Source organism: Populus nigra, chromosome 16 (assembly GCF_951802175.1).
Source record: "Populus nigra chromosome 16, ddPopNigr1.1, whole genome shotgun sequence".
Taxonomy (NCBI): domain Eukaryota; kingdom Viridiplantae; phylum Streptophyta; class Magnoliopsida; order Malpighiales; family Salicaceae; genus Populus; species Populus nigra.
Window position 1 is genome coordinate 1,548,053 of NC_084867.1, and position 25,905 is coordinate 1,573,957.

General features: G+C 34.4%; 2 protein-coding genes and 1 pseudogene across 2 annotated transcripts; 1 reads left to right on the forward strand and 2 right to left on the reverse strand.

The window, feature by feature from the left end:
- Positions 1-1,067: 1,067 nt before the first annotated feature.
- Positions 1,068-4,901, reverse strand: LOC133675470 (RNA polymerase sigma factor sigE, chloroplastic/mitochondrial-like). Its single transcript, XM_062096859.1, has 6 exons — positions 4,742-4,901; positions 3,336-4,094; positions 3,079-3,225; positions 2,610-2,846; positions 1,864-2,121; positions 1,068-1,493 (listed from the first exon to the last, which is right to left on the reverse strand). The coding sequence occupies exons 2-6, from the start codon at positions 4,032-4,034 to the stop codon at positions 1,296-1,298; spliced, it is 1,539 nt and encodes a 512-aa protein (XP_061952843.1). The 5' UTR covers positions 4,035-4,094; positions 4,742-4,901; the 3' UTR covers positions 1,068-1,295.
- A 9,731-nt stretch (positions 4,902-14,632) lies between these two features.
- On the forward strand, positions 14,633-16,779 carry LOC133675334 (probable WRKY transcription factor 30; annotated as a pseudogene).
- A 4,062-nt stretch (positions 16,780-20,841) lies between these two features.
- Positions 20,842-22,782, reverse strand: LOC133675354 (transcription factor SPEECHLESS-like). The gene is made up of 3 exons (XM_062096708.1): positions 22,345-22,782; positions 21,691-22,224; positions 20,842-20,907 (listed from the first exon to the last, which is right to left on the reverse strand). Exons 1-3 carry the CDS (start codon positions 22,780-22,782, stop codon positions 20,842-20,844), a joined length of 1,038 nt encoding a protein of 345 aa, XP_061952692.1.
- Positions 22,783-25,905: the final 3,123 nt, after the last annotated feature.

Genomic DNA, 25,905 nt, shown 5'->3' on the forward strand with positions numbered 1-25,905 from the left:
GCAAATTTTCACTGGGCTCATCCAACTTTTCCTATCAACATAAAAATGTATGACGAGTAGTTGAAGCCATGATAACCTGGCAAGAATCATTGTCCTAGGTCTGTAAAGAAAATGCTATCCCATCACCAAACCATTTTCAGCATAAATCTTTTTGGAAAAACTTCAATTTACCCTTAACATATTACCTCATTATCAATTGAGTCATAAACCTTTTAATTTTATCAATCTTGCTCCATCTTTTTTGATGGATTGAATGGTGATGCTGTCTACTTTTGATTTAAGTATAGGCAAAATTTGATAAAATCAAAAGATTTATGACTCTTTTTTTATGGATCGAGTGGTGATATTGTCTAATTTTGATTATGTTTGGGGAAGATTTGATAAAAATCAGAGGATTTAGGACTTAATTAGCAATGAGGTAATACATTAAGGGCTAAATTGAGTTTTCCATAATCACTTTCTTCAGGGGGTTTCCCTTCCCAACTCGCAACCGGCCCAACAAATTGCCATGTGCTCACTCTGACAAAGCCCTCAGAACCTTTCTACTAATAAATCTTGACAGCAGATTTTGTAATGACTGTTCAAAACATGAGCTAAATACTGAAGTGATAACCTTTGGCAAGTTTTGCCAGCAAGGAAATCTGCTGAAAGATATAGAAAAATATATTGGTTTCTGACAACCTTTGGCATGTTTAATGAACTGAATTATTGGATCACAATTTCTCCAGACGAGACAGTAGTTGAGCTAATGGTCAACTGAACATGCACACAGCACACATAATAAATCTTAGGATTTTGGATATGGTGCCAGAAACCTGGACCCAGTTTGCTTATGCGCCCCTGGCAGTCTAACAAGGTGCCTGGCTTGGACCATCCATGCTTGTGAGAGTATGATGGATGACAGCGCTCGCTACATCATCGTTCATGTTTTGTACTGTTACCTAAGCTTGACCTCTGCTTGAGTGATTGGAGTTACACCATCAAGCCATAGAGCCAACGAACGTTGAGCATTGCAGTACAGGTTTGCACGAGCAGAATACAGTATATTGTCTAAAAGGTTGAGTACATTTGTGAACTGTGTAAGACATCATTGTATTATATAGGAGAGACAAGATTACATGTATATGTGGTGATTTGAAATCTCAAGTTCTGTAAAAAATACATATTACATGATATGAGATCTTGTCTGTTTTCACGTGGTTAAAAAATGTCCATGATACAGATCATTAGTATGCAACAATGGCTGGTGATGAGGAGTCATCAAGAGGCAGAGACTTCTTATGATGCTGATCAATTCAGATAACATAGCGGCAAAGATAATCCACTCTCGTTGGATGCTTGAGCTTCATGAGCGCTTTAGCTTCGTGCTTCCGGACCATTTCTCTTGAGATATTTAAGTTCCCAGCAATCTCTCCTAATGTTCTATCCCCTTTACCATCCAGTCCGAATCTCTGACGGACCACCAGGCTCTCCTTTGGTTTTAATGAATCTAGCTGGAGAGGGTTTTCGGAGATAAAAAATTTGTTTCTGACAAAGAATTGAAATAACAATACAAAGAAACTATGCTAGTTGAACTTTCTGCTTCAGAGGTCCTTTCAATTAAGTGATGCTCCTAGAAGCCCTTCTATAAAGTGCAAGAACATGAAGTGTTAAATTCGCTTCTATATGACATAAATTATAATTCTTTTGGTATAAAATGCAAGTTGAAAGATCAAGGAAACAATAATGCTGGTGAAAGAAAGTTTCTCAACAGGACTATTTATGAAAGGATTTTGATCCTCATAAGATTTAAACAAGGGTAAACAATTAAAGAGAGAAAGCAATGCTATACAAACTCCAAGAAAGGAAAAAATGAGTGCTTACCACATCATCAAGAGCAAGCCTGAGAAGAGCTGATTGCCTCCGGTCATCACCTCCATTGACATCAGCAACTCCACTAATCAACTCTTCTTGCGTTGTTTTGTGTCTCGAATGGAGAGACAAAACAGGTTTTGAGGCCCTCATCACTTCATGGTACCTCTCGATGGAGATCCCTACTTTTTCAATAATCTCTTCCCCCGTTGGTTTCCTTAGCAGTTGAAACCACAATTCAAGTTTTGCTTTCTGGATTTCTGATCTTATCTGCACAAGTTGAAGCTGTTATAGCATGCTCCTGCCAAGCATCCAACACAAGCTTTTTAAATTGAAGTCAACGGAAGTCCTAGTTCTGGATTGAATATATGCAACCTTTTCCATTCAACACTCACTAAACACAGCAACATTAGATGCAGAGTTAAAAATGAAGAACTGAAACATGGCAATTTAAAACATTCCCTATACAATCACCACTAAATTTCTGGCTTTTAGAAAATCCAAATATATGGTGCTATCCTAAGCTTTCTATTCCTTTCTTGCATTGCATAGCAACTGCCTAGTTCCCAATTTTAAATTGTTTGCAGTGCCCTGTATCATTGAATGATGAATTTCTAACCACTCTACCAACTCCAAGGAGGGAAAGAGCTTCAACATTTATCTGGTGCTTCCTTGCAGCAAGAATCAAAGGGATAAGCGTAAATCATTGCGCCATTCAGAAGGGAAGAAAACCGAGTTTATGTACAAAGAGAACATACCGATTCCAGGCCGAACGAAACACGTGCAAAGCTTGAGAGTGTCATGGACCTTATGATGGCATGTCTAATCCAAAACAGCCCATAAGTGGAGAGCCGGAATCTCCTTTTGGGTTCGAAGCGATCAATTGCTGTCATAAGTCCCTTCACTCCTGCCTGACAAAGATCTTGATATCTTGGCCCATTTGCATAGTCTTGAAAATATTTGTTGATCACAAACAATACAAGCCGGAGATTGTGCTGCAACAACATTGAGAATTTGCTGTAAATTTTTCTCCTCCAAATTAAACAAGTCCTCGGGCATCAAAAAGGATACTAACAATGCCTTCTGACTTGAAGATGAAAGGGAACAAAAGCACTCAACAAGCATTACAATCCTGTGTAATTTTTTCAATCTATCATAACCGTGTGAGACCATGTTTCCTCAGAAATTGAGTTACTTCAATGCCACCAGTAGAAAATAAATCATTACCTTAATAAGTTTGTTCCTTGCAGCTCGACCAACCTCTATTTGTTTTCTCACTTGGAGCACATCCATATCTGTTGCCTCAGCTAATTCACCCTCGGTTGGTTCTCTCCCCGAATTTTCTTGCAAATGCTCTTTCACTTGAAGGGATGCCTAATATAAAAGAAATGGAACTGAGCACCAGAAAACTACCATTCTAGCAGCAATAAAACACAACCTATTTACAAAAGCTAAAGACATCAAGGGGAAGGTTTAGTGCTGACTTTCATAGGCTGCATCAACTTAAATAACCAGGCATGCTCTGCTGAAGTAAGGACTGGGGGGATCTTCATTTTTTTCCAGTCCAAGCTGGCCAAATCAGTTGAAGAAGAATACTCCCTCACAAGTTCATCAATCTTTTCATTTTCATTCTTTCGACCTTTTCTCTTCCCAACTGAAGTCACCAATTTTTCATCACTCTTGATCCTCAGTGCAATTCTTTTCTGAAGACTCAATCGTTTAGCCTTCTTTGCCTGGTTCTTTACGATTATTTTGCTAGTTCTATCGTCATCTTCCTTTTCACTTTCACTAGTCTTCCTTTTCCGTTGCCTACATCTCCTAATCACACCATTTACATCTTCCACATCAGAAGTGTCAGTTCCAGGGCTAAGCTTGTATATGTTTTCAAGTTTCGCAGCAGCTTCATTGTAATCCACTCCCAAGGTGCACGGAGAAACTTCAGTACGGACAGCTTTTAATCGATTAGAAGATTTTTTGCTTTTACCATGTCTCTTCTTCTCCTTCGTTGTTTCCATGGGCAATGGGATTTGCTCGTGGGGTGCAACCAAAGCTGTTTTGTTGGATTTGTCTGCTTTAAATGCCACAATCAATGGCCTCTTTGCCGTAGATCTACAAGTTGAAAATTTCGTGCCGAATCCTAGTGGTGTCCAAGAAGCTGAGCTCGAAACACTTACAATTCCCATGCCAAGTTGTATTATTACAAGATTATGGAAGTGTACGAGAACTTTTTCACTCCCCAAACACTGCAAACAAAAAATTTGCATTTAGCAAGATTTCTTTTCTTCACTCACTGCAACACACACACAAACACATAATTCACACACAAACACATAATTCGGATACCCAGGTCCTTGATTTACGATAAATTGTTCAAATTTCTGATAAACAAACGGTGCCAGCATAGTCTCAACAAAAACAAAATCATCAATTTGAGTGAACCGACCAATTATTTGTATGCATAATGGCTAGTTCTGTTTTGATCACAAACATCCAGAAGAATATGAACCATCAAAAACTAAATTTCCATTGACATCTATGTAACCTTCAACAAATTCTGATCATTCAAATTTAGTAGTAAATAAACGGATGCAAATCAAGAAATATAACCCCAGCTGAAAGGTCTCAGAATTTCCAACAAAATGTTCCGAATCACCATTACAACATCAGTAAAAAAAACCTCAAAGAACACCCCACTTACCCCCGGGCTAAGCATTCTAGGATAATTATAGTATATACAAAATATCATCAATGCCATCACCAATAAAACATCAAACACAGCAACAACATTTTAATTTGCAATAACTATGCGAGGATAAAACACAAGAAACAAGAAATCTCATAAAGAAACTACAAGGATCAAAACATTCTAATACATAAAAATCGAAGTTACCTATGTGAACAGAGCAGCAGTATCCTGTAAGAGTTGGCTGGCACAAAATCTTCCCGTCTAGTTACTGGCAAGTCTTGTTAGAAACACAAGTAACAGAAATATTCAAAAACTAGCAAATTTTAACATTAGCACATCAATTATGGTGTCCACTAGTTACTTTTCCTAATAATCAACGGCTAGAAAATTGGGGTCATTCTAACCAACGGTTAGGGAGTATCCAGGTATGTTAGTGGACATGGTCATTTAAGTCAAGGGGTGACGTGGCGTGAGGTGAAGCAGGAATCTATGGTGGACCTATGTGGAAGTATGGAGTGGAAGAGAAGAAATTTTGTAAGAAATTCTTGGATGATGTTTGTTACACGTAAGTGGTTTTGATTGGATGGAAGATGTTGACGATTTGTGGTGGTCTAGGGGGACTCTACACGTTTCTTCTTTGTGACCATTTAAAAGTGTTATATTTCAAAATTTAGAAGCAAATTAATTTGTGTGAAAATTAAGAGTGTGTTTGGTATTGTGGTAGCTGTTGTGGTTGTGATTTGAAAAAAATTATTTTATAAAAATATTTTTAGTTGAGATTGGTTTGAAAAAATAGATGTTTGGTTAAAAATGTGGTTAAAATTGAGGTTGAAGAAAAAGTAGTTTAATGTGTTCGATTAATAATGTTTTTAAAATTGAGGTTATAAAATAATTTTAAAAATATATATTAATATTGATGATTTTTAATTTAAATATTATAGATTTAATTATTGCTATTATATCATGAAATAAATCATACTTTATATAAAATATTTTTTATTATTCTATGAAACCATTTATAATTCCATTATGTACGAAATACATCCGACAAAAACTACAGTTTCCATAATATTTTTAGCATGTAATAAAATTAGATAAAATATTATCAGGTATAAAATTCACTCTAAACTAGTTTTTTTTTAAAATAAATGTTAAAAAAATTAACACGCTACTTAAAAATAAAAAAAAAGGGTTCACGCAGGCAAGTGAACAGTGCAAGAGAATTGCACTGTTTACTTTTTTAAGTGAACAGTGCAATTCTCTTGCACTGTTCTCATGAACAATGTACACTATACACTATTCATGTTAATTGCACTGTTCATTGAACAGTGCAATTAACATGAATAGTGAAAAAAAGTAAGAAATCGCTGCTTTCCTTTTACTGCGTTTCTAACGCAGAAATTAAGTGGGCCCAGTGCCCAGTGAATAGTATATCAAATTTTTCCTTAACCAAACGGCTGCAAACTGCGTTTTAAATAAAACGCAACCGCAGCTGCAGAGCCAAATGGCCTCTGAGAGACAATGAATCCTTGTCATTAATCTGATTTTGTAAATTCCAAAAAATATATATGAATGTTTACCTCATAATCAATTTCCTTACATGTTTTTTTTGAGATAACAACAAGCAAATTCTTATAGTTAATCAACTAGATTTGTGGGCATGTGCTATGTTATGCACCGAAATATTTTTTTTAATTGAATAAAAAAATCATTTAGACAAAAAACACTGGTATAATTTAATCAAATAATAAAAGAATAGACAATGATAGTAAATTAACTACATTAAACAAAAAATAATCATGAAAACCTATAAAAATTAGAACAATTACAGAAACAACAAAGACAATGAAACCTAAATAAACAAGTCATATATGCAAGCTAAGTCATCAAATCAGGATCAACAAATAAAAAAAAATCAAAATCTAATTTCAAACAAATCTAACATAGAAAGATGAATTTGAACAAAAAAAAATCAATTAAAAAAAGTACCAAAGAAACAACAAGCAAGTCAACCAAACTTTATGACTCCTACCATAATAAAAAGATAACTCAATAGAAACAAAACCTGAAAAGATTATAAAACTCGATTCTAAAACAATTCTATGTTGAAAAATAAAATATAACAAATATTAAATTTTAAAAAATTACCTTAAAAAAACTCGAGTGAACTTAAGTTAACATGTCAAACTCGTGATCGAAGTGATGGGACCAGGATAAAAGAATAAAAAGAAAATTTAAGAAAATCATGAAACCCATATAAAAAAAAAACTCCAACCTTGAAGGATGGAACTAGAAAAAAAAATAATTCTCAACTAATCTAATCTTAAATGATGAAATCGAAAAAAAATCAATTTAAAAATTTTTCCAAAACAAATTCAACAAAGAACTATAAATAAAAAGAACCGAGATAACCCAGATTATTTTTAAAATTAGTGAAAAATCCTATAAAAAGCAAATAAATAAAAATAACATGACTCAATCTCTAATTGAATAAATATTAAGGAATGAAACTGAAAAACATGAGTTTTTGTTTAAAAAAAAACAAGCAAACCCGAACAAATCTTCTAAACTTGAATTTATCTCTAAAACTCTCAACCAGTAAAATCTTAAACCTAAGCTCAACAAAGAAACTCAATTCCTAACCAATTTAATGTTGAATGATAAAATAAGAAAAAAAATACCAATTTACAAAATTTGTCAAAGTAAAAAAAGGTAGCAATCAAAAAAACAAAGATTAAATTTGTTAGGGAAAAAAATTGAGGATGAAATTGTAAAAAAAACATTTATAAAAATATGTCAAATAAAACAAATAGTGATCAAATTTAAATGATGAAAAAAATTAAAGGGGATAAAATTAAAAAATAATTTCAATTTTATAAATTATTTAAAATAAAACAAATAGTAATAAAAAGAATATGGACCAAACTAAAAGAATAAAAAACTGAAGGATTGTATTGAAACTTTGAAAGGTAGGTGCATAAATCAAGGAGAAGAGAGAAATAAAGAAAAGGAAAAGGAAAAAAAAGCAAAAGAAAGAAAGAAAAGGACACCGAGATGATTTAAATGCTATTGTAGAATGCAGTGTTTGGTTACTGCACATACCAGTTTGTTTTTTAATAATATTTAATATTTACTAGAAAAAAAATTCTTGAGTCAACTTGATATTTACTGAAAAAACATTATGAAAGGACGAAAAAGCTCCTGGAAGATAGTTTAGTAGATTTTTTCTTTAAGGGTAATTAAGTAATTTTATGGTGCTAAAAAAATTGAAAACGCTAAAAAGCCTCTGAATATAAGTTTAATTTGTTTTTCATTTTATGAGTAACTAAGTCATTTAATTGTGAAAAAAAACAAAAGGACTAATTTGTCTGTATAATTTGAAAAAGACAATTGAATCATGATGAAAAGACAATATTACCCACATTTTGAAGTTCCAAGGTTTTTTTTATTGAAGGGCAAACCCATCATTACATCATTATAACGAAAAATTTTATATGCCACGCACGCGGCAAATCCATCATTACACCATTATAATGAAAAATGTTAAATGTCACGAACACGCGATCAAGTTTTTTTTATTATTCAAATAAAAAAAAATATCCTTAAATCAACTTGATATTAACCAACAAACCACGATGAAATGACAAAAAGCACGTGAAAGATAGTTTAGTAGGTTTTTAAAAAAAAGATAATTAAGTAATTTTATTTTGCTAAAAATCTTAAAAGACTAAAAAGCCTCTAAATGAAAGTTTATTTTATTTTATCTAGGAGTAACTAAGTTATTTAACCAAGCAAAAAAAAAAGTAGGAAAAAAACTAATCTAGCCTCCCATAGTTTGAAAATAACAATTAAATTATTGTGAAAAGACCATGCTGAGCACAAATGCCAAGCTCAAATGTTTCATGATTAAATAGGTAAATTCATCATTACATTCTTACAATGAATAATTTCATGAGTTTACAAGGAGTTTTAGTTTTTTGTTAATTTAAAATTATGGTTTTTAGACAAAACGAAAAAATAAAAAACAAAATCTGCACTTTGTCACACTCAATGTTGGCTACTTTTATTTTGTTTCCGCTTGTTTTGGTCCGGAATATGTATTAGGTTTGATGTGGGATTATCGGTTATTTCAGGATTCAAAAACAGGGTTTTCTTTGATTAATAGCTTGATAGGATAACTGGGCAGGAAGTTTTCTGTTTTGTTTATATTTAGTAGCTCTCAATGTTTATGGCCTTTGTAGGTTTATATACAGTAATTTGTTGAGATTGGATTTGATTAGAAAGAGATGAAGTTGCTGTGCTATTGAAATGGACTGATAGTTTTAAGGCCAATCTGTAATATCAGTGGAACATGAAAGTGAGATTTTGCTTTTCTTTTACTTAATGGTTCAGTGAGATTCGTTTACTTATGTAGGAATATGAAAGTCATTATCCTGTTCCTTCAAAGAATTATTGGGGTGTCGTGCAGACGTATGAAACCATGAATACAAATGCAGAGAGAAATCAATGGCTAGAATTTTCGTATGGATACTGCTGCAGTATTAGGGTTCATGTCCCCAGGCAATTCTTCGAGTTAGTCCCCGGTTAGGCAAGTCATCTCTGCATAACATTTTGCGGCCATTGTGTGTGGTCCCGCACCATGTGATGGTGGGACCACCACATTAATTAGTAAGAGACAGCAAGGCAAGGCTGTCTCTTTGAATTAATATAGGAGCTGCCACTGTAGATGGCAGTAGCGGGAGAAAAACAAGAGAAAAGAGAAGAAGAGGCAGCAGAGCAGCCTGTGTTCTTTCTTCGATTTCCAGCTCGTTCACCGTTGGATCGGACTGAGATTTTGACAGCAGCTTCTAGACACATTCCTCTTCATTCTGGACGGTTGGATCGAAGATTGGTGGTGTGGAAGCTGGCCGTTTTGACAGAAAACGGGGCTGTCAGTTTTGTGAGTTTTTCTCAAATAATTCTCCTTTAATCTTGTTGTAATCCGAGAATAAGTAGTTCTTGATGATATATATGTTGTATCCCTTAGTTAAATCTGAGGAAGAACAGTTGTGAACCCATTATTTGTGATAGTGGAAGTTTTTAGGTGGACTCCGGTCCCGTGGTTTTTCCCGCATCGGGTTTTCCACGTAAAAATCTTGGTGTTAATTTGTGTGATTATTTGCATTATATTTGATCATTGTTTGAATCTGTTTTTTACTGCACAAAGAGGGGAAAAGGATTGGGACTTGTGAATTGTGAATGTATTCCGCTTAATTGATCCGGTTAGTTGTCCCGAGTTTTCCCAACAAAGTGGTATCAGAGCATTTGGTTGTGTAGATTGAGTTCTTGTGCAGTTAAAATGGAAAAGGAAGATTCGGGCATGATAAAGCTCACTTCCTCAAATTATTTTCTGTGGAAAACAATGATGGAGGATCACTTATATTGCAATGATTTGGCTTTGCCGATTGAATGTAAAGGAATAAAGCCTGATGACATGGATGATGCAAAATGGAATGGACTAAATAGAAAGGCTACCGCTAATGTTAGAAAATGGGTATCTTCTAAGTCCATTAATCATATTTCTCAAGAACATGATTGCTATAAAGTTTGGAAGATGTTGGAAGAAACATTTGCCAAGGAGAGTGCACAAAACAAGGTTTTTGTAATTAGAGACCTTGTGAATTTGAAGTATAGAGATGGTGAAGATGCTTCAGTGCATATAAATGTATTCCAAGGGTTCTTGAATCAGCTGTCATTGATGAACCTTGAGTTAGCCGATGAAATGCAAGCATTAATCCTATTGAGTTCATTGCCGGATAGTTGGGAGACTTTGGTAGTGTCACTTAGCAATTCTACTCCGAATGGAAAGCTCACTTTGAAAACAGTGAAGGATTGTATCCTCAATGAAGAGAAGAGGAGGAAAGGGACAAGCACTTCCGAGTCTCATGCACTTGTTACAGAAAGTCGAGGGAGAAGTCAAAGCAGGTTCTCTCACGGCAAGCAAGATGGAGAATCCAGCAATAGAAAAGGCAAATGGAAGCCAAGAGGAAGATCTCAGTCAAGGAAGGGTTTTAAGTGTTATTATTGTGACAAGCCTGGGCATATGCAAAAAGATTGCAGAAAGTATAAAAGAGATAAAAAGGGTAGAGATGAAGACAAGAATGAAGAGAATGGTACAGCTGCAGTTGTATCTGATGGTGATGTTGTCATTGTGTGTGATGATGGTTGTGTTAATCTTGCATGTCAAGATACCACCTGGGTTGCAGATTCAGCAGCTTCTTACCATGTTACACCCCGACGTGATTTTTACACATCCTACACTGCTGGTGACTTTGGTCAAGTTAGGATGGGAAATCAAGGGATGGCTAGTGTTGTGGGCATTGGAGATATTTGGTTGGAAACCAATACTGGGTGCAAGTTGCTACTCAAAGATGTTAGGCATGTGCCTGATATGCGCCTACATTTGATCTCTACTGGTACTCTTGATGAAGAAGGCTATCACAGTTACTTTGGAGATGGTAAATGGAAGCTCTCCAAAAATTCCCTAATTGTTGCTAAAGGGAAGAAGATGGGTCTCTACATGTCACAAGCCAAGGTGATCAAAGGGGAGGTAAATGCAATTGAAGATTGCTCTACTGATTTATGGCATAAGCGGCTTGGACATTTGAGTGAGAAAGGCCTTGGAATCCTTGCCAAGAAGAATTACCTTCCTTTAAAAGGTATGAACTTGAACACATGTACTCATTGTTTAGTTGGTAAACAATGTAGAGTTGCATTTCAAAGATCACCTTCACATAGAAGGTCACATGTTCTTGATTTAGTTCATACTGATGTTTGATCAATGATTGATAAGTCTCTTGGAGGTGCATTGTACTTTGTTAGTTTTATTGATGATCACTCCAGGAAGATTTGGGCCACTTGTTTGAAATCCAAAGATCAGGTGTTTGATGTCTTTAAGGATTTCCATGCCAGAGTTGAAAGAGAAACTCGTAGAAAGCTGAAATGTGTTCGAGCAGATAATGGTGGTGAATACAGGGGTCCTTTTGAGAAGTACTGCAGGGAACATGGCATCAAGTTAGAGAAGACAGTTCCTAAGACTCCACAACAGAATGGAGTGGCTGAGAGAATGAATAGAACAATTGTTGAAAGAATTAGATGTATGCTCTCTCATGCAAAGCTGCCTAAGTCCTTTTGGGGTGAGGCAATGAAGACTGCAGTTGCCATGATCAACCTTTCTCCATCAGTTCCTCTTGAGTTTGATGTTCCGGATAGAGTTTGGAAAGGAAAGGATGTTTCTTATGCACACTTGAGAGTGTTTGGATGTAGAGCATTTGTACATGTTCCAAGGGATGAAAGGTCTAAGCTTGATAGCAAGACAAATCAGTGTATTTTCTTGGGCTCTGAAGATGATGAGTTTGGTTATAGGTTATGGGATCCAAAGGAGAAGAAAATTGTGAGAAGCAGAGATGTTATCTTCTTTGAAGATCAAACCATTGAAGACTTTGAACTGAAGGAGAAAACAGAGTCTACTACTTTTATTCCATCTAATTCAAATCCAGCACCTACTCCACAGTTATCTTTGATGCCTGCTAATCATGGGGGAGACTTGCAAAATGATGAAAATGGTGGTTTTCTTAATGAGCCATTAGTTGGTGATCCTGAATCAGCTAATGATGATATTGATGTTATTCCTGAACAGGTTATGCAGGAAGCTCCAGATGAGCCACAATTGAGGAGGTCAACTAGACCTCGCCAACCTTCCACCAAATACTCTCCTCATGAGTATGTGCTGGTTACTGACGGGGGAGAGCCAGAATGCTTTGATGAAGCTATGTCACATGAGAAGAAAAGTGAGTGGTTGAAAGCAATGCAAGAAGAGATGAAATCCTTGCATGAAAATCATACATTTGATTTAGTGAAGCTTCCTAAAGGTAAGAGAGCACTTAAGAACAAATGGGTGTTTAGGTTGAAGATTGATGAACATTGCTCACAGCCAAGGTACAAGGCAAGATTGGTTGTGAAAGGTTTCGGTCAGAAGAAGGGTATTGATTTTGAAGAAATCTTTTCACCAGTGGTCAAGATGTCTTCAATCCGAGTTGTGCTTGGCTTAGCTGCTAGTTTGAACCTTGAAGTTGAGCAACTTGATGTGAAAACTTCCTTTCTCCATGGTGATTTAGATGAGGAAATCTACATGGAGCAGCCTGAAGGGTTTGAAGCAAAAGGTAAAGAGCAGTTAGTTTGCAAGTTGAAAAAGAGCCTATATGGGTTAAAGCAAGCTCCAAGACAATGGTACAAGAAGTTTGATTCTTTCATGATGGATCATGGTTATGACAGGACCACTTCTGATCATTGTGTATTTATGAAAAGGTTTCCAGATGGAAACTTTATTATTCTCCTGTTGTATGTGGATGATATGTTGATTGTTGGCCATAATGCTAAGAAGATTCAGATGTTGAAGGAAGAGTTAAGCAAGTCTTTTGCAATGAAAGACTTAGGACCGACAAAACAGATTCTTGGCATGAAGATCACACGTGACAGGAAGAAGGAGAAACTTTGGCTATCTCAAGAGAGATATGTCCAAAAGGTACTTGAGAGATTCAACATGAGCAACTCCAAACCAGTTTGTTCTCCACTTGCAAGCCACTTTAAACTAAGTTCTAAGCAGTGTCCTTCAAGTGATGAAGAAAGAGATGAGATGGAAAAGGTTCCTTATGCATCCGCAGTTGGTAGCTTGATGTATGTCATGGTTTGCACAAGGCCGGATATAGCTCATGCAGTTGGTGTGGTTAGTCGATTCCTCTCCAATCCTGGTAAAGAACACTGGTCAACAGTGAAATGGATACTCAGGTATCTCAAAGGTACTTCTAGTTTCAGCTTATGTTTTGGTAATGATAAACCTGTGTTGGATGGATACACAGATGCAGATATGGCTGGTGATGTTGATTCTAGAAAGTCCACATCAGGATACTTGATGAAGTTTGCAGGGGGAGCAGTCTCATGGCAATCAAGGTTGCAAAAATGTGTGGCATTATCCACTACAGAGGCTGAATATATTGCTCTTACTGAAGGGGGCAAAGAGTTGTTATGGATGAAGAAGTTCTTACATGAACTTGGCCTAGTTCAAGAGAACTTTGTGTTGCACTGTGATAGTCAAAGTGCAATCCATCTCAGTAAGCATCCTACTTTTCACTCTCGGTCAAAGCACATTGAGGTTAGATATCAATGGATTCGAGATGCTATGGAGATGAAGTCATTTGTTGTTGAGAAGATCCATACTGATGACAACGTGTCAGATATGATGACCAAACCTCTACCGAGAGAGAAGTTTGAGTTTTGCAGAAGGGAAGCAGGCTTATCAGAGCCTCCTAAATTGAAGCTTACATGTTGATCGCCAGTATGGCGAATTCCTCACATGGTGCGTGAGGGGGAGATTTGTTGTGTGTGGTCCCGCACCATGTGATGGTGGGACCACCACATTAATTAGTAAGAGACAGCAAGGCAAGGCTGTCTCTTTGAATTAATATAGGAGCTGCCACTGTAGATGGCAGTAGCGGGAGAAAAACAAGAGAAAAGAGAAGAAGAGGCAGCAGAGCAGCCTGTGTTCTTTCTTCGATTTCCAGCTCGTTCACCGTTGGATCGGGCTGAGATTTTGACAGCAGCTTCTAGACACATTCCTCTTCATTCTGGACGGTTGGATCGAAGATTGGTGGTGTGGAAGCTGGCCGTTTTGACAGAAAACGGGGCTGTCAGTTTTGTGAGTTTTTCTCAAATAATTCTCCTTTAATCTTGTTGTAATCCGAGAATAAGTAGTTCTTGATGATATATATGTTGTATCCCTTAGTTAAATCTGAGGAAGAACAGTTGTGAACCCATTATTTGTGATAGTGGAAGTTTTTAGGTGGACTCCGGTCCCGTGGTTTTTCCCGCATCGGGTTTTCCACGTAAAAATCTTGGTGTTAATTTGTGTGATTATTTGCATTATATTTAATCATTGTTTGAATCTGTTTTTTACTGCATAAAGAGGGAAAAAAGATTGGGACTTGTGAATTGTGAATGTATTCCGCTTAATTAATCCGGTTAATTGTCCCGAGTTTTCCCAACAAACACTAGGGGTCGATGGAGATGGCTAAACCACTTCAGGTCCATCTCAACGTGCTATTTTGTTTTTAAGAGAAACCCGTGAAAGGTTGGTCCAAGAGATCTTGACTTCCTGCGAAAAGGCGCTTTCGACGCTAAATCCTAGTAGAAGCTTTGGGGGAGAGCTGCATCCAGTAGGAAGAGTTTCCGTTGAAATTCTCGATCAACGCCTTCACGCAGCGGCAGTCCTCGGAGTGAAGACTCTGACCGGTAGATCATGGCTCTGGTTCAAGGTAGTGTTTGTCTACAAAAATGTTTTTGCTGTATAAGTTCGAGATTTTTGGAATGTTAATTGATTGCAGAAAAAGCATGACCAGGTGGGCAGGACAAGTGAGAGTTAACCCAGGAATGGGACTGGAAGGGCCTCTTGCTTATGGATTTAAGTCGGAGAAAGCATGGAGATCTGAATATAATTTTAAAATGTTTGTTGATCAGTTTTGTGGGATTAAGCATATTTTTTAAATTATATATTAAAATGAGTTGAAATTTTACAAAGAAATATTAAATATATGAAAGTATATTTTGATAAATTTTCAAGTTAAATAGGGTTCAAGAAAATATTATTTCAGATGGTTGAAGTTATTATATAAATCTTATTAAATGTATCAAACTAAATCTTTGTGTAGTGTTTATGACATATATGTAGCTACATATGAAATTTTTTTGCAATTCAAGCTTGGATGGAAACTAAATATCTCAAGCTTTTTATCTATATATGATAGGCCTAGTAATTCATCCATAAAAAAAAAAATAACGTGTTTCAAGTTAGAACTGAAAATCTATCAAAAACATGCGAAAATTAATAACAACATTTTGTTTTTTTTTCCTTGATTGTTGACTCAATCAGGTTGGATCAGGTTAAATAAACCATTAAAAATCTAACCAAATCAATTGAGTTTTATCAAATCAATATCTTGATAGTTCAACAATAAATCTAGCTTGAATCAGACATAGTAACTCATATTTACTGCTTCGAACTAGCATGAAAAGGCATGGGCATAAAGTTATTCTAAGAGCCAAATATCAAAGGTGCCATCCTTTGTCCCATTTAGAATCATGTAATTGATCTAAAATGGTTTCCTTTTTTTTTTTTTTGAATATAGAAAGAGTGCTAATTAAATGACATTCTCTACCTAGATTCACTTGCAAAACATAGCTGTCCCTTTCTCATACACATCTGTGACTATGTCCTAGTAATGGGGCAAACAATCCCGCTTTCCCTTTCCTTCTTCAGGTCAAGCCCATGCTTTGTGGAGAGTACCTTCTATGATGACCACCTGACAGTATAGCTCCCTCCCTTCGTCCGTGTAGGACTTGTAATAAAGCTCCAAAGTAGTTTTGCATTTTTCTTCTTCGAAATAGTTGAGGGAACCCTTTGTTAATTGGAAATTCCTAACTGTGGCCCCCTAGGCTTCTTTCTTTAATTTCTAATAGCTCGCAACACTCAAACGGTTTGTATTTTCTCATAACAAAAGGATTATTTGTGCTTGCACAGGATATTATAGATGCACTCGTCAGAATGTCCGTGGCTGTTTAGCCACAAAGCAAGTGCAAAGATCCGATAAAGATCCAGCCGCGGAAGGCACGCTTGCACTCAAGCCTCTCATTTGCAGCTTCCCCTTTCACGACCCCAAGAAAATCAAGAATATGTAATAGTAGAACTTCAACCCCACAAAGAAAATAATCCACGTTCACAAGAGCTACTCTTGAACTTTCGCAGAGAACTTAAAGTCACAGCTGAAGACTTAGACTCTCACGATCAACAAACATTTCCAGCCAACTCATTCCAGCTCCCTTCAACATCCAATGCATGTCAGGCCTAATTAAAAATAATTTTGTGTTTTCTCCTTCTGTGGTGGAAAAAAGTTTCATGGGGCCTTTTTCACCATCATTTATATCCCCTTCAGGTTCTGCAACAAACTACTAATTACTCTGTGTCTCCAAATTCTAAGCAACATAGGTTTGGAGGGAACCAGAATTTTCAAAGTTCTGAGTCTGAGCTCTCTGATATCATCTCTGCTGCTACTTCAACTACTACCTCTCCTACTGTTGGATTAGATTTCCCATTTGGGAATGTTGAATTTGATCCAAACTTTACATTTGATAACTCAGGATTCCTCTCTTAAGTCCATTAAAGTAGGCATCAAATAAAGTGAAGATAGCTTAAACATCTTCGGTTACTTTAGGCAACATGGTGAGTGATCACAATTTGTACTAATTATTAATTCAAGAGAGTGAAAAGGATAACTTTGATTTCATTCATTAATTAGCTAAAGCTAGGTGTTCAGGAAAAACGTTTGAAACAAATTTTGCAATAGTAGTTCTAAGACAATATTGCTGGGTTGACCTGCTAGTCAGCAAGTTAACCCAAGTTTTGAAATTCTTTTTAGAAACAACCTCGAAACTGCTGTTATATATTTTGATTAAAAAAATTGAATTTTTTCAATGATTCGAATCAAGTTAGGCTCTGAGTCAATTGAACATCCTAATGACTCGTCAGCCAGACACTAAATTGGTGTTGACTTGCAATATAAGTCTGAGTCTTATCATTTCGGTATTAATTTCCTTAGGATTCTAGTAATTATATTGTTTCACTTATGGATTCTAGTAATTATATTGTTTCACTTATGGCAGTGTGCTAGCAGTTGTTTTTTAAATAACTTTTTATATTGAAATGTATATAAATAATTTTTTTTATTTTTTAAAAATTATTTTTTACATCAGCACATCAAAACAATCCAAAACATACAAAACTTTTTAAATTTTAATAAAAATAAAAAATTTAAAAAATTTAAATTTTTGAGAACACGATTTAAATTGCGTGATTTACTTCTTAAGTATCCACAGCCATTATTAAGGGTGTGCAAGTGCATCCTTTGGTTAATTAATTGTAATTTAAATTGAATTATTTGTATACTGCACTCGGTATATTAATTTTCGGTGGTTTAAGACTGTAGTTTCAAGATTTTAATTCTGTGCGGTCTAAATAACTTGGCCTTTATTCTATGGTATTTAACTATAAGAATCCATAACTAATCTATTTTTTGTTATTTTATTTGGTACCCTTATATACAATTTATTCACAAATTAAATTTGCAGTTAATTATAAATTAATCGCTTTAGTTTTGTAAAACTAATCAATTACTCCCTGCATTAAATATATATTACTGAGGAGGCCAGCATTGACTATCTTTAACTTAGTTGTTTTAATTTTTTTTTTAAAAAAAAACACCCTTTTCCTAGTCAAATTTCCCATCTTATATATCTTCTTCTCTTTCCTCTGCTCTATTTCTCAAAAAAAAAAATAGAAGAGTAACTTGAAAAAGAACATGGAATCGATATAGGGACTAAGCTATAAACAGATTGAGCAACATAGGGACTAAATATATAGTTTCCAATACTATGAGGATTAATTCATCAATTAGTTTTGTTAAACTATAACAACTATAATTTACTCTTAAATTCAAAACCCCATCATTTTCTTTTTTTGTCTGGGAGTTAAACCCCCCCAGCTTACAGGACAAAACGAACTTGGGTCCAACTAGCCTTTTCTTCATCCCCTTGGACTGGCCATTAAAGAGAATTTGTGCAAGGCCTGACCAGGCCCCAAGCTTGCAGCTTGGGGTGCCTCAATGATGCCTAGTTAGAGCCACCGAGCTGGTCTGGTTGGCCTCAATGATGCAGAGCCACCAAGGTGGTCTGGTTACACTCCGATGACAGCACAGCCGTATACAGTTCTTTCAAACAAACATGAACAAGAACAATAATTCTCTCCTTCAAATTCAATTCCAAATGCAAGCGAGCCATTTCCTGTGGTCCATGACCCTTTAAGGCATTCGTGCAGTTTCTGGCAAGCTCCCCTGGTGCTATCTCTATCCAAGATTATAGGGGACCAATACCCTACATATATATTTGATGCGATCCAAGCTCTTAAGCTAAGTTTTTTGTCAATATATAAGTTCGGGATGAGTTGAGAATTAATTGAAACTATATATAGCAAAAGTATATGTTCCCATAAATATTAAATATAAATCTAATAAATACCTATTTTTCTCATATGATTAAAAGAAAAAGGTACTTTCTGTTCATATCTTTAATTCATAATACTTCCAAAACAAATAAATTTTAGAATTGCCCGCTAAGTCTTGGCCAGTGGTCCATTCATGTTTCCATCCCTCAAACATGCCGCTTCGTAACTTCGAAGGACACATCTAATTTTAGGGCTAAATATATATCCATGTATTTTTTTAATATTTTGTCTTGAAAAATCCATTTATTATCTATTATCTAAAATACCAACTTTATAATTTTTTTCATTTTTACATCCTCCAATCACTTAGTGTCATTAACGAGTGTCTCATGTCCACAACGTATATTTTTTGCTAATGTATACTTTGGTCTTTAGATTTTTTTGAAAATCTTATTTTGTTCTTGCAAATAATTTCTTAGTTAAGATTTTTTGGTCATCATAATTTACAGTCATATACAATTTAGTCCTTGAATGATTTGTAAGATGAAAGAATATAGTGACCAAAATAAGATTTTTTAAAAAAAAAATCTAAGAACCAAAATATACATTAGCATAAAAATATATGTTGTGAGCACATGACGTGTCAATTTCCAACGGCTTTAATGAGATTAACTGATACGAGGATAAAAAAAATGAAAAAAAATAGAAAGTAAATGGTTGATATTAAAATGAAAAATAGTGAATGGACATTTCATATACAAAAGAAATAGTATGTCAAGCACTAACCTTTTCTTTTTTCCAGGAAGATTTTGAAGAATTTGGTCTACTCCATTGATGTTATATGGTGGGTGAGTGTTCGTCCATGCGCGTGTTTGTGACGGTTGCGTTTGAAAAGATATATTAGGTTAATTTAATTAAATGTATTTGTGTCTGAAAAGGTTAATCTTCAAGAAACTATTTATTTATTTTTATTCCTCAAGAGTTATATTCTTGTTAAGTAACCCATATAAATTCTAAATTAAGTACTCTTCTAAGAAATTGTTGTGTTACCAATTTTTTTTTTTTTACTAAAATTTAATATGATTTATATGTTTTAAATTGTTTTAAAAATTAAAAAAATATCATTGATATATATTTCAACATAAAAAGTTATTCGAAAAGTAATCAATATCACACTGTCAAACATACTATAGAAAAAATGATCATAAACATACTATAGAAAAGTGATCATTTGATGTATGTCAATTCCTCTCAATAATAATGGAGGATTTTGGTTTCCCAACACTATTAATAAATGTCAAACCCTCTCATTAACAAATAAAACCTCAAAATCTTTATTTAAAAAACCTAAGACATAAGACTTTCGTTCAAAAAATAATCATACTTACAAATCAGATCTGAAAGAATCAAGTTCTAACAGTACAAAATAAACAAAACAATGATAAAAATCTCATCCATATAAACGAAAACTAGGAAAAAATCATTAAAAAGGTTTGCACAAATTGAGCTTTAAGATGAAATGTTTTGGTGAGAGAAAGAGAGAGGACCTTACTTCTGGGCCTATGCAATATTGAATGTTTAGATTATATACTTAGAGAATCATCTCTCTTGTTTAAATTTCTCACCTTTTTCAAGATATGAAAGAATTGAATTCTAATTTGAAAATTGAAATCTCAATATTGCAAAGTACTCTCAATTTTAAGTTTTATATATATATATATATATATATATATATATATATATATATATATATATATTCTGATTATAAAAATTTACGTACATCATCTTATTCATATCAAGAATTAATCTATATATGTTGACGATTGGATTTTTGGTTTCGAGAAAATCAAACCATTTGAGTACTAAAATTCTAAAATTCTTCATCTCTACCAGTCAATTATGAAAGCACGAGGGGCAAGAGGAGATAGGCAGACACTAGTGAGTAGACACTACTAGAAAGACAAGAAATTTGATTTGACCATGAAATGGAAATTGAATTCGCACAATGAAATAAATTAAGTTTGAAATTGACAACACTACTCGAGCAATACAAAGGTCATATCCTAGCTAGCCAGCTACAACAAGTCATGTCTCCTCTCTACAATTACATTAGTTAATTATGCAGGAATGCTGCTAAATGCCTTCCTCGACTTCTTCATGGCTGCCCTTCTAAAGAAGGAGATGAAGAGTTTCTAGGTCGGGGCTGGGGGGACGCTAGCTAGCAGAATGTTTGCTGGATTTGTTGAGCAAGATCCTCGGCACTAAGCTGGCATTCAATTCCAATCTGTTAAGAAAAGCAGTAACTTGCAATCATTAGCTTCAATAAATTACTGCTACTCTAAATATAAATTTAATTTAGCACAAGGAGACATAAACAAAATTTTTAGTCGATTCAAACTCGATGAAGACAAATGGCGCGCTAGCTGCAAAGATACCCTAGTTTTCAGCTGAATTAATGTTGTGGGTTTCGAGAGACATGCAATAATTAACTTCAAAGTCAGTACAAGTGTATGGTACAATAAGGTTCTTTCTCACAAATAGACATGAAATTACTACTATACAACTATGGCAATTGTATATTTACTATTTTTACGACAATAAATCCCACATTTAATTAGTGAATTGTCATGTCCTTTTCAATTCAATCCTACCATTTTGAGGCGTAGCTGATTCGTAATACTGTTTAATTATTTTTTCTTCCAAGAAAGTTGAAATATTAAAAAGAAGAAAATAAAATTAGCTTTCCATTCATGGACATGAGATAATAATTTCTTCGAAAAAAAAAACATAAATAATCACTTCACAGGTGACATTCTATGTACTTCTGCTCACAAATATTTTCCCACTTTTTCCGCTAACGAAGACAGAGAGGGGGGGGGGGGGGGGGGGGAGAGATCGAAACTTGATGAGAGGAATTGGTATGTCTGTCTTCGTACATCTAATTTAAGAGACCTTCTTGGTGCATAAATTCGTTTTTTTTTCTCTCCATTATTAATTTGAACTTATCTATCAAATGATAATTAAAATGGTGCGAGAAATTAAATTTGGAGGAGGTGACGTCTATTACCTTGATTGTGAAGGAATTAAGCATGGTTTCATGATCTACTGTGCTAATGCTCACATGTAGAATCTCGAGGGCAAGGTCTTCAAGGGCAGAGACTATTTTCACAGCTTGACCAGGAATCCGAGGAGATACAGTCTTCAATAGAACATTTGGACCAGAGAACTTAACCTCAACATCAGCAATTGCTGACTTAGAATTCGCGATGAGTTCGTTAATGTTGTCATTAATGGAGGAGGAAGAAGAAGAAGTTGGAGATGGTTCGAGTGAGTTGGCCATGGTAGGAGAAATGTAACCTTGTTGCAATCTTGGCTTGTAAGGGCTACATGGTTGTGGCGTTCTTGGGCTATTGGGCAAATTAAGTCTAGGACTTAGTGGTGGTTTTCTAGGGCTAAGTGGAGGTCTTGGACTTGAAACGATCCTAGGGCTAAGAACTTCACTATAAACTTTCCTTTGCTTCTTGGCTTCAAGAGATTGTAGAACTTGTTGCAACTCATTGATGTAATCAACAACTCCTCCAATTATTGATGCTTGGTCTCCCTAAACATAGTAGAACAAGAAGATAGAAATTAAGTCAGGAAAAAAAAAAAACACTAGGAGTAAACGAAGATGAAGCAGAACATCAAAAGAGAATAACAATACTAAGAGTGAAAAACTTACTCTTTTGACATAGAAGCAAGGCATGAGGGACCTTAACACGGACAAGTGCTCATTCATTTGCTTTCGCCGGTTCCGTTCCACTGTAATATGAGATATACGCTGCTGCCCATCTGGGTTCACTTCCTGATCTGAAGAAGCTATGGCTGCTGCTGAAGCTGCAATCTTTTGTCTCTTACTTTTTGGTGAAGTTTCAAGCTCATTATTGGTCTCATCAAAATCTTGCAAAGCACTAGAAGATGAAGACTTTTGTGAGACTAACCGCCTCGTTTCTTCGCTTTCTTTTGAGCTAGCAACAACTTCATCTAATGGAATCACTGGCGTAAAATCTGTTACACTGTCTAAGCTCTCAAAAATAGCAAACAGATCATCTCCATCAAAGGTAGTGTCGCCAAATTCAGGTTGTACTTCTTCAAGAAAATCAGACAAACTCTCACTCATTTTGAACGAACGTTCGGCTTTTCCTTTCTTGAAAAGAGTTTTCGTTTTCTTGGATTTTCCAGGGAAAGTGATGGGAAAAAAAATGAAGGGCTAAAGGGCAAAGAAGAGAGTCATGAAGTGGAATAATAAGAGGGCGCCGATGATAGCAGCCATGAAAATTGTGAGTAGTATAGTATTTGTATTTTATAAGATTGTCAAGATCAACAAAAGGATGCCAAAAGGAGAAAATATAAGAGGTGATGTGAAAGGTACTAAACTATCACCATCATTGCTATCTTTTTAAGTTTCTTATATGAAAGGTACGTTGATCTTTGCCGTCTGTTTCTGGGGATCGATCTAACGGGGATTCAAGGAGCTGCAGGGCAGAAACTGAGCACAGAATCCCAAGAAAACGCATGCAAAGCCGAAGGACTGAAAACTCAGAAACGAAGACGAGGTGCCCTTGAGAGAGAGGGAGGGGGAGAGAGAGGGGGAGAGAGAGCGAGCGAGAGCGATGGGGAGAGAGGGGTTAAATAAGATGAGGATGTCAATGAAAAGCTGTTGAGATTGTATTAAAAGATTTTTTTTTTTTTTTAATCAAGGCTTCGTGGTCATTCTTGAAGCTGATTATATATTATAAAGATTTGAAAAATGTTCTCCATTGCATCCAAGGAGAATGACAAGCATGATGTCCCCTCGAAAGGGGATTAAAAGTGTACTTGGTACGTAGATGGGGTTAAAGTGCGTGTTAGTTCATGATTTTGGAAATAGTAGAAATCTATTTAATTTAACGGACAAAAATTAAAATATAAATAAATTTGTTATTATAACTAAAACTATATATTGCAATATAAATACTAAAACAAGATAAGATTGTTTTTCATATATTTGAAGGCAGCATAATAGTATAACTAATTAAAAAAAACTATATATTGCAATATAAATATTAGATTGTTTTTATTTGAAGAAATTTATAAATTCAATTGTTGTTTGTTAGAGTGGTGTGTGTGTGTGTGTGTGTGTGTGTGTGTGTGTGTGTGTGTGTGTGTGTGTGTGTGTGTGTGTGTGTGTGTGTGAAGAATAGGCTTGAATTCAAGATTTATTTATTTATTTGAAAGGAGAGAGGCACTAGTATAATTGAGCAACAACTTTATTAATTAGTTTAATCAGTTGTTATTATTTAGTTGTCGAAATATTTTTTTAATATTATTACACTCAAACCAGCTTGGTAAGTTAACCTTATGACTTGCTGATATGGCCGCTGTTCAGGAAGGGTTTTAAATTAATTTGAGTATAAGTTGATCAGATGTGACCTAATCGATCTAATATATCCATACACAATTCCATCGAAATTAAAAATTTAAATTTATAAATTCAGTGAATTATGCTACTAATAAAAAAAATGTCGACATTACAAAACAAGTTTCAATAAAAAAAATTATAAATTGATTATTTTTATGCACCTATATGAATAAAATATAAGAATAATAAATTTGAGAAAATTATACACAAACCTTCAATAATTTTTTTTTAAAAAAATAGATATTTCATTTTCATTAAATATTAATGAACAAATTATTTAAACAATTTTACTTGTTAGGCTAATACATAATTATTTATAAGCAATCACTAATATCATCATAAAAAAGCCCTAATATTTATAAAAAATAATGACATAATTATACAATTCTTTAAATATTATTTTAATAAATTGATTCAAAGAGATCTTTTTGTCAAAAATTAAAAAAAAAATGCAGATGGATATCTAAGAAAAAAGCAAGCCACACATGTGCCTAAGAGGTTAGGCCTACACACTTGGTTGGTTTTTTAACGGGCAGACAACGTGTCATTCGTCTAGATTTATTTTTTAAAGAATAGTAAATAATGTGATGCCTGCATACATGAGCAAATGACATGTCATCTTCTAGTTCAGTTTTCAATCACTAAAAATTCAACTTCGAGTTGTAGACTTTTATAAACCAAATTTCTAACTTGTTTTCACCTAAAAACATACCAAAACACATCATAAAACCCTCAACAAATTCATTTTAAATCTAAAAAAAATAAATTCATTTTAAATCTAAAAAAAAATGCCTTAAGTAACCTTAAAAACCAAAATCCAGTCGAATAAAAAAAAGACTTTATAGGTCCTCTTATACTTTTATATCATGTTCAAAGGAAAATCTTACCTCCATTAAACCTTTCTTTTCAATATAAACTCATTGACATAAAGATTAGCCTTTTGATGGCTAGAAAGTAATTAATCTACCACTTTCTCTCTCCCTTCCTATTTTTTAGAGCTTCTCTCAATCTTTTAAAATTTCAAGGATTAAAATATAAAACAAATGAAATTGAGAACTAAAATGTGAAGCCCTTATAAATCAAGGAACAACAATGAAAAGATAAACACTTGTAGGAACTAAATTGTACTTTTCTGTGTGCCATGAATAATAAGAAAGGAAAAGAAAGATAGTTTCTTAGTTTATGTGTTAAATTTCATCTCTAGTGTTATAATATTTTTTCAATGGATAAAAAAATCCATTTTTATTTTACAAAATTTAGCATTGATTTAATGGTAGAACATGTTTTGACACAAAAACAATACGATGTATCAAAATAACCGAAACAAATTATCATGCTTTAAATCGTGTGAGCATTTATCAACCTAATATTTTATATCATTTAAAAAACATTAAACAATCATATACAACATAAAATAGGGAAATTCTTGTTTATATATCCTTGGACAGAGCATACTCTATATAAAGACTCTTCCAACCAACACACAAACGCAATTTGCACACTATAAATTTCCTTCATAATCAACGCATAACACCCACACACATACATATATATTTCGCATGTGTATTAGTAATATAAGGGATTTTTCATTAAAACAAAGGATTTTATCCACTTTAATTAAGTTTTGATAGAGTTTCCCATGCAAGGAGTTATAGCCAAAATTTTATCCCGCATTAGTACCTACATACACAATGATAAAAACCCAAATTGCATTTAGTTCATACAACCAATCCTCATGCTTGCCACTTAAAGAACTTCTTCAGTCACAATTAATCACCATATTCATGTAAAACAAAATATATATATATATATATATATTCAACATAAACACATGGGCTATAA